Source organism: Podarcis tiliguerta (genome assembly GCF_965153285.1).
Source record: "Podarcis tiliguerta genome assembly, chromosome: 3".
Lineage (NCBI taxonomy): Eukaryota > Metazoa > Chordata > Lepidosauria > Squamata > Lacertidae > Podarcis > Podarcis tiliguerta.
In genome coordinates this window covers 45,840,342-45,849,934 of record NC_139536.1, presented here as the reverse complement: position 1 = coordinate 45,849,934, position 9,593 = coordinate 45,840,342, and the positions used below count along the sequence as shown (strand labels likewise).

Below are 9,593 nucleotides of genomic sequence, written 5' to 3'. Positions count from 1 at the left end.
GGAGGGGAAGAGCCGTGTAGGCCACCTTGAGCTTCTTGGAGAAAAACATAATACGGGTTGGCATCCACCTGTCTCAGGGGACAATGGAAGCGTGCACCTTCCGTGTAAAGTCAAACCGCTGTGGAGTTACAGCGCCCATGACACCTTCGACAGAGGGGTTCATGATTTGAGCGAGAAATAAGTGCCATAAATAAGTGAATAAAATCAAGCCATAATAATGTTGATAGACTTTAAGAGGCCAGGAGGGGACTCGCTTTAAGCGATGCATGCTTCCTCAGAAGCAGGTCCCACTGTGTTCGGTGGAACTTACCCCCGAGTAAGTGAACGTGGGGTCGTCGCAGCCCAAGCCTGCGAAAAAGAGCGAGCAGCTGTCCATCGCAAAGCGGGCAACGGAGCTGCCGGACTTGGAAGCAGCAGAGACGAAGAAAGGGGAGAGAGAGGCTGGCAGCCGCGGGCTCTTTTCCCCGCTGCCGAGAGCGCACGGCTGGAGGGAGGGAGGGAGGAAGGGAGCGCGAGGGCTCCCGCTACGGCAGGCCGCTTCCCCGCCGCTACCCGGACAGAGGCCCCCGCCATGGCCAAGCACGTTTTCCTGACGGGACCGCCAGGTAACCCAACCCTGCGGAAGCGGAGAGGAAGGAAGGAGGGCGGGAGGCCCTGCCTGGGCAGCGGCCCGGTGCTGCGAGACTTCAGGAAGGGAAGGCGGAGGCAGAGCTCGGCTGAACCCAGGCCTCCTCTTCCGCCGCCTCCTCTCGGGCAGAAAGCGGAGCCGTGCCTCGGCTCCTTCCTGCCTGCCAGGGGCGAACTTACTTCCGAGTAAACGTGCTTAGGGCCTCACGCTCCCTCGCCCATTCCCACGATCGCCCTTCCCTGGCGTGTTTTGAGTCGCCTGCACGGTGTGGTTTCTATCCCGAAACCTTTTTAAACTGGAAAGGTTTGCGTTTAAGCGCTCAGGCTGCAATCCTAGGTGCACCCACTTAACTTGACAAGAAGCTCCATTGAACCCGGTGAAATTTACAAGAAAATAAAATCTGAGTGGTAATAGAGTGTAGCTGGGGCGGGGAACCCTTTTCAGCCAAAAGGCTTCACTCCCATCTGGACGACCTTTCTTTGGGAGGGGGGTACATGCCAGGGGCAAAAGTGGACAGAGCAATGAATGCAGATTTCAGTTTTGCACACCAGGCTAAAGTCTACACTGGCGCTTGTGCATCCGTCTCTGTCCTGGAAGCCAGAGGCATTATGAGAGATCAATGCTGCACACGCACGGAGGAAGTTCTAAGATGCTTGGTCCCCAGGCTTCAGGTTGTCTGCCCTGCTTGGACTATAAACCTGCAATTATTTACACTCTGAAATAAACCTTGTTGAGTTCAGTGGGGTTATTGTGAAGTAACTACATATAGAATTACAGCCTTGTAGTGCAATACTTTGACTGTGTCGACCACAGCAAACTATGGCAAGTTCTTAAAGAAATGGGAGTGCCTGATCACCTCATCTGTCTCCTGAGAAATCTCTATGTGGGACAAGAAGCTACAGTTAGAACTGGATATGGAACAACTGATTGGTTCAAAATTGGAAAAGGAGTACAGCAAGGCTGTATATTCTCTCCCTGCTTATTTAACTTATATGCAGAATTCATCATGCGAAAGGCTGGATGAATCCCAAACTGGAATTAAGATTGCCGGAAGAAATATCAACAACCTCAGATATGCAGATGACACAACCTTGATGGCAGAAAGTGAGGAGGAATTAAAGAACCTTTTATTGAGGGTGAAAGAGGAGAGCGCAAAATATGGTCTGAAGCTCAACATCAAAAAAACGAAGATCATGGCCACTGGGCCCATCACCTCCTGGCAAATAGAAGGGGAAGAAATGGAGGAAGTGAGAGATTTTACTTTCTTGGGCTCCATGATCACTGCAGATGGTGACAGCAGCCACGAAAATAAAAGACGCCTGCTCCTTGGGAGAAAGGCGATGGCAAACCTAGACAGCATCTTAAAAAGCAGAGACATCACCTTACCAACAAAGGTCCGTATAGTTAAAGCCATGGTTTTCCCAGTAGTGAGAGCTGGACCATCAAGAAGGCTGATCGCCGAAGAATTGATGCTTTTGTATTATGGTGCTGGAGGAGACTCTTGAGAGTCCCATGGACTGCAAGAAGATCAAACGCATCCATTGTTAAGGAAATCAGCCCTGAGTGCTCACTGGAAGGACAGATCGTGAAGCTGAGGCTCCAATACTTTGGCCACCTCATGAGAAGAGAAGACTCCCTGGAAACGACCCTGATGTTGGGAAAGATTGAGGGCACAAGAAGAAGGGGACGACAGAGGACAAGATGGTTGGACGGTGTTCTCGAAGCTACAAACATGAATCTGACCAAACTGCTGGAGGCAGTGGAAGACAGGAGTGCCTGGCGTGCTCTGGTCCATGGGGTCACGAAGAGTCGGACACGACTAAACGACTAAACAACAACAGTGCAATACTATGCATACTTATTCAGAAGTGAGTGCTACTGCATTCAGCGAAGTTTAATCCCAGGGAAGCAGGCGCAGGATTGCAGCCTGACATAATTTAGCCCCAGTGTAGAAGGCATAGTTAGGATTGGTTGTAAGCCTGTTCTGCTTTAAATGCCAGTACTAAATAAAGGAAGTCATTTGCACTGTTTGTGAGAGACGCTTCTCTCTGGTAATATTTATCTATGTAACAGCACATAACTCGTTTTATCATCTTTACTAGACACCTGCGGCTAAGAAAATGGCCTGATTACTTAAGATATTTGGAATTCCGCCTCCGCTTTCCACATTGCTTCTGAGCCCCATTATCTCTTTTGTTCCAGATCCAAATATGTCTACTGAAAAGTATTCCAGAAAGACACCCCCCCACACACACACAGCATAGTGTTTGAATTAAACCAGGTTTCTGTTGTCTTAGTATTGTAGGTTGCAAATAGGTATGTCCTTTTCTCTGTAAATAATATAGTGGTACCTCAGTTTAAGCCCTGTTTATGAACTATTCAGTATACAAACTCAGCAAAACCAGAAGTAGTGTTCCAGTTAGCGAACTTGTACCTCGGTCTGTGAATGGTGGAAGGGCACTGGCGGTGGGAGGCCTCATTAGGGAAAGCGCACCTCGGCTTAAGAATGGCTTTGGTTTAAGATGGACTTCCAGAACGGATTCAATTCGTAAACTGAGGTACCACTGTACAATAATGATAATATCAAACCTTAGCATTTAAACGTTTTCCACTCAAGACTGCAGCACTGTGCACACAGAGTGTGGTCTACTTCTGAATAAGTATGCATAGTATTGTGCCACAGTATCTATTCTGTTACTCCATGAAAACACACAGTTGTTTGTAATTTACAGAAGAAATATGGAATTGGATTTATCTGACAAAACACATTTAAATATTTTACAGATCTCGCATATTGCTATCATTATTAAGGTTAATTTCTTTTTCTTTCCTTATAACTCATGCCACATTTTTGATCCTTGCAGGTTTTTGAAACCCTATCTGCCCATCAGTTAAAGTGCAAACACCCGTTCTTCCCATTAACATTTAGTTTGTGTGACTTAATTATTAAAAAATGATTTAGTACATCAGCTCTAAATAATATACAATTATCACTGTCCTCCTCTTTTATTGGAGTAAATTGGATTCCTGAAAATTTAAATTATGAGCCAAGGAAACAGTCATTTATCAGTGGATGTTAATATGATTATACAAGATGACGGCAATAGAGCTTGGGGTGGGTGGATGTTACATTAATAAGCAAAACTCTTTTATCGTGTAGCATTCTAGAAGATGCAGAAATTGAGATGATGGCCCTCATTTATCACTTCTGGGGATATTTGTCACTGGGGATATTTGTAATAGAGAGGGCTACAAAATACCTAAGCAGATGCTCTTCCATTTTTTTAGACTGCCCCTCTCTCTTAAAAACTGACCCTTGGGAATGTATCCAAAAAAAGACAATGGATATATATGCAATGACCTAATGTGTTACTTGCCTGGGAGCTCCAAAATGCAAACGGCACAGCCTTGACCATTCTTCCCCTGAAACAAATGGGGAACAATCCGATCACAGTGTGTAGGATCATGTGCCCGGTAGACCAGACCCATTGTGTCATGTCTTCATGTTTCCATCTCATATTTTTGCCATGATAAGGGGCACAAAGATTTACAATAATGATGACTCTGACGTGCATGGTGAATTCTTCTCAGCATAACTTGCAGTGCAGGCTGCCACAACTGGAGGCCAATTTGGATGAAGCATCCATTGCAAGGGCAATGTGTGCTTCAGTTAGGAGGAAGGAGCCAAAAGAGTCCAGAAATACATATGTGTATTTGTTTTGTTGCACATCCATTATACTGAAAACAAGGCTTAAAAAACACTCTTCTTGTTATAGGAATTGGGAAAACAACGCTGATCCAAAAAGTCACTGAAGTTTTAAAATCCTCCGGTATCCCTATTGATGGATTTTATACGGAAGAAGTGAGAGAAGGTGGCAGGAGAATAGGATTTGATGTTGTCACTCTGAGTGGAAGAAGAGGAATTTTGTCTAGAGTTGGGTATGACGTTTGAAATTCACATTCTGACACCTAATCTGGGAACGCCTTTGTAGAATGCACAGCTGCCCTTTGAAGCTCCTGTGCTGCTCATTCAAGGGTAGCTGGAATCAGATGAACCGTTGAAGTGGTGAATAAGATTGTGAAGTCGCTGTGCCGATCTTTAGTGTTGACTTGTTGCAAAAAAACTCTTGTTACAGAAACCAAGCAAAGTATCAGGGCAGGCAATAAATGAGAGGCAACAGGCACAGGGATAGCCAGGGTCCACCAGAATGATGTGCAGTGCAAATGATGAGCAACTGTACTCCCACTGTCCTCCTCTTTTATTGGAGTAAATTGGATTCCTGAAAATTTAAATTATGAGCCAAGGAATTAAAATGTTTCTGGAACAATTATATGGGTGTTGAGCCATTCCTACGCCTTTTTTATATCACCCCAGGGCAGTTACCAGTTTTTGTAGAATTCTGTTATTATTAGCTGCCACTTTCTGGTTCCAGTTGATGTGTTTCATTGTGATATTGTGCATATATCCCACCAGGATTGCAATATTAGCAACCATCTGGGGCATCTAAGAAAGGTGGGAGGACATTTTAATGTGACTAAAGAGGGGCACTGCAAGGGCATGTGAAAATTTTGACATTCTTCACATAGTCTGAGGGTTATCTGCTAAGGAGCAGGGTTCTAGAATGATTTATTGTTCACTGTGTTGGGTATTTTCTTCCTTCAGCTCTGGTCCTTCCACAGCAAGGCGTGAATACCGTGTTGGCCAGTATGTAGTGGATCTAATGTCATTTGAACAGTTGGCTCTTCCTTTGTTGAGAAATGTGAGTAATATTTTGGAATTTCTGGAGAGCAATATGAATAAATGAATAAAACATGATGAGGAGTTTATAGTGAAATGTCTTGTACTCTTCTATCTTGGTAGAGCTTAGATCCAGCACCCCTTTCCATTGTCAGCTCCATTTATGAGTTTTCCCAGCTCCCACCATCCTCCTGTCCCTCGGCACCCACAGCTTCCTACATGTCTGTCTGTCTGTCTGTCTCTCCCCACCCCATCCTCTTGTACTCCATGGAAGATGGTGTGTTACCCAGAGTTCTGGTGTGCAGTGTAAGAGTGGACACACAGTGTTTGGAGTCCCCTTCCTCCCAGTTCTCACATTTGGTTTACAGGTTCAGGTTTCTGTTCAGTTGCAAAAAGGAACAAATGATTCTCAACACATGGCTTACAGGACTAGTGGGAAGCTAAAATGCCACTGGAGAAATTTGCAACTGTGTGGGTGACTGTATAACTGCTCTTATTCAGCACCATTTAGGATTGGTAAATGCAATTCCAAGATAAATCAGCGATGTGATCACTAAACAAATTAGAAAACACTTAGTGTCCTGAAAATTCTCCAGGAACGATGCTGACAAACTATATGCTCTACCATAACTTGTTTATCCCGCGGAGCTTATCCAAACACAAAGCGTTTAATACAGATATGCCTCATTTTAGGAAAGTGCAAAGGCATTTCTTGTCATTTTCCTTTTCTTTTAAAAAGCATCATAGAGTATTTAGCAGCAGGGTAATAAGTGGCTTGGACAGTACAATGAACCCCAGAGGGTGAAATAAGACCCCTTTAGCTAGTTTCTGTCAACTGTTATTTCAGTAGGTGCGGGACCATATATGTAGTCAGACCAACATAACAATAATTTTAAAAATGATTTTTTTTGGGGGGGGGGAGGATGGGGAGCACCAGGTGGGCAGGCAAATAAAGAAGGGCACACAGGAACAACAAGGCATGGCGAAGTAATGTAAAACTATAGTTTGTTAAAGAAATAGGTGATCTGAGCAACCTGCTGGGTTCTTTGTTGTATGACTTGAATCTTAAGCTGCAGTCCAGTACACATTTAACCTGGGAGTAAGGCCCTTTGAACTCAGTATTACTTACTTCCAAGGAAGCACTCATAGAATTGCCCTCTTATAACGATACATTGCAGTTACACAACTTTTTTCCTCAGAAGTAAACGCCCCAAGGGTCTGCCCCTGTAACACGCATGAGGTAGAATCTATAGAACACATCCTTTTGTTCTGTAATTTTTATGCTGGAATTTGGAAGCATACAGTTGGCCCTTTACTGACCAAATTACCAGGGAGGTCAGATCAGTTTAACGTTAATATTTAATGGAAGATAAAATCCTTAGGATATCCCTGATAGTGACTAAATTTCTATCAGTAGCAGTGAAAACAAGAGAATAACTCACCATCTGAATCTGGAAGGACTATTTCCAGGGGCCAAGCAGAGGTTATTATGTCCCACTTCTGAATATGTTTTGCTCTAAGATTCTGATGTACTGTGTATGTTTTAATTTTATTTCTGGCCTATTGACAGGAATAAATTGAATGAATGATTGACATATTGACTTAATCTAATAAATTTTCTTACTGGTGGCTTCAATCAGATACCTATATTTTCCTTATAGCCTGATCTTGCCAGTAGCACAGCGAAAAAGGTCTGCATAATTGACGAGATCGGTAAAATGGAGCTCTTCAGCCAGTCCTTTATTCAAGCTGTCCGTCAAATTCTGACTGGATCAGGAACTGTGATTCTTGGAACGATCCCAGTGCCTAAAGGAAAGCCCTTGGGGCTTGTGGAGGAGATCAGAAGTAGAAAGGAGGTGAAGGTCTTCAATGTAAGTAGGCTGAAGGTCCACTGAGCAAGTTTCCATCTTTTGCCCATTGTGAAGTCTAGCCCAGTTTTAGCAATCAGCCCTTACCACCATTTGGTTTGTGCTCTGGACAGGATTGCATGTCCTTTGGAGGAATAGGTTTCCTGCTTGTGAGGGGCTCATAGTTCTATCTTTGTCCCTAGAGATGATGGGGATTGATCTTGGGATCTTCTGTGGGCTAAGCATGTCCTCTGCCAACAGGATGGTGTGTCCTCATGCACTCGGTTATAGTCATATGTAAACCTTAGCTATGGCGTTCAGCTAGTGAAAGTGGCTGGCTACAGAGACCTCTGTTCATGGGGGCACCAGGGGCCTAGCCTGGTCAATTAACTTGAGTTCTTGCCCTTTTGAAAGCCCCTCAGTCCATTAGATATTTTAAGGGAAGACCTTAAAACAAATGCAACACACTTTTTCTTTTTTGCTTGCCACTAGAGGTAGGAAAACATTTCAGATTCCTTGGGACCAGCAATAGCATCAGAAGTGTCCACAAAGCCTACCACTTTCCACCACATTGCTCTCTTGTTGCTTGTTTGTGTCGGAAGACCTTTTAATTCGTCTCCCTGCATAATAGCTCTTCCTCATGTTTGTTTCTGGCACCTGGTAACAACACGTCAAGGCCTCTTTAGATTGCACCTCACGAAACCAGAAGTACCAGACACAAAATCAATGCAGGCAAATGCCCAAGATGTTCTTGATTCATTTGTGTCAATTTAGTTTGATAGAATCTTCTAAGAATATGGATTTATAGTTCCACTTTCCCCCCCCTATCTCATCAGCAGCTCCATCCCCAGATTGATTCTGCAAGTTGATCTTTGCCCAAACGTCTTTGGTTTCCCCCCACTTTAAATTGTCCAATATAGCTCTTGCTAATTTAGGTCATGCATGCTTGGGATGCTCGTAGTGTTTTGCCTATAAAAGCTTTCAGCCCCCTGGAAGGAGGATTGTTGTGCCTCCTATCCTTTCCAGGGCCCTCTTTTTCTCTGCAAACATGGCATATATAGTTCACTCATTCATAATTTACACGTCTTGCCTCTCTTTGCTAGTTTGGTAATATGCCATCGACACCCACTGCACCTGGTTGCATATTTCCACATCTGCAGCAGCACATGCAGTCTATTGAACCTGATTGCTGTAAAGCAGTTAACATACAAATCGGGTAATTTGGAGGTGGATACCTTGGGGCCAGAAATAAAATTTCTCCCATGGGGGAATTACAGTGAAGATTATTATCCACTTCCTCAGCCTTCCATATTGACAACTGTCACAATCAGTGTTCGAAACTCCCATTGTTCTATGCCAGGCATAGGAAAACTCGGCCCTCCAGATGTTTTGGGACTACAATTCCCATAATCCCTGACCACTGGTCCTGTTAGCTAGGGATGATGGGAGTTGTAGTCCCAAAAGATCTGGAGGGCTGAGTTTGCCTATGCCTGTTCTATGCGCCTTTTGCAACAGGGAATTTCATTAGCGTGAGCAGTTTCTGAACTCTGGGCGCTGTACTGCACCTAAGATTTCAGATTAGAATTGCAGAGTGGAAGGAAAGGAGAACCTTTTTCTGCCTCTCTACTTCCAGCTACTCTCTGAAGACTGGAGAAGAGACCCTCTTAAGAATATTAGGGGGGTGGGCAGGGAAAGGACTAGACAATGTGAAAAATGAACATAATGTTTTAGCTGCAGTTCATTCATTTTCAGCTTTGTATTCTTGCTATAAAAAAGCACACCTAGACATTCCCCTGATGTGCCCATAACCTAGGTTTAATTTAGCTCCTAGCTTTCATATCTCAGTTTTTAACACTGGTCACAATAAATGGCCAGCAACGTTAACTAATCCATTTTTTTTTCTGATTCTAGATTACAAAGGAGAATAGAGACAGCATTTTGCAAGATATTGTGGCAGCTGTGCAGAGCTGCCTAAAATGATGCACACCATTTTATGTGTTCTTTCCATCCCAGTGCAACCTCCATCTTTTTCTTTTTCAAAATAATGTTTATTAAAGATTTTCCTTGTTTACAAAAGCACGTGCATTGCCTCTTTCTTCAGGTTGCGTTTTCTGCAGATCAGTTGCATTTGTCGTGAGACATAGGTGTTATATGCAGTTTAGGGTTGGGAAGAAAAGAGGGGGTAACGGGAGAAGGGGGTGGAGTGGTAAAGCTTATGTTCATTTACTTAGTGTATGTGTGGGGTTTTTGTCTCAGTGTCACTTGGGTAGGTTCTCTTTTTATTTTCTTGTTATGTTTCCTCGGTAGTGAGAGAGGTTGGTGTGGCCTAGGGTGTGGTTGATTGTCTTTGGTTGACTGCAGTGGGATTTGTTTGTGTGTG

The 9,593-nt window shown here is 43.9% G+C and overlaps 1 protein-coding gene across 1 annotated transcript; it reads left to right on the top strand.

Moving 5' to 3' along the window:
- The first annotated feature begins 229 nt into the window (after window positions 1–229).
- On the top strand, window positions 230–9,289 carry NTPCR (nucleoside-triphosphatase, cancer-related). Its single transcript, XM_083433929.1, has 5 exons — window positions 230–605; window positions 4,405–4,567; window positions 5,292–5,388; window positions 7,028–7,237; window positions 9,125–9,289. Exons 1-5 carry the CDS (start codon window positions 263–265, stop codon window positions 9,191–9,193), a joined length of 882 nt encoding a protein of 293 aa, XP_083290055.1. The 5' UTR covers window positions 230–262; the 3' UTR covers window positions 9,194–9,289.
- Window positions 9,290–9,593: the final 304 nt, after the last annotated feature.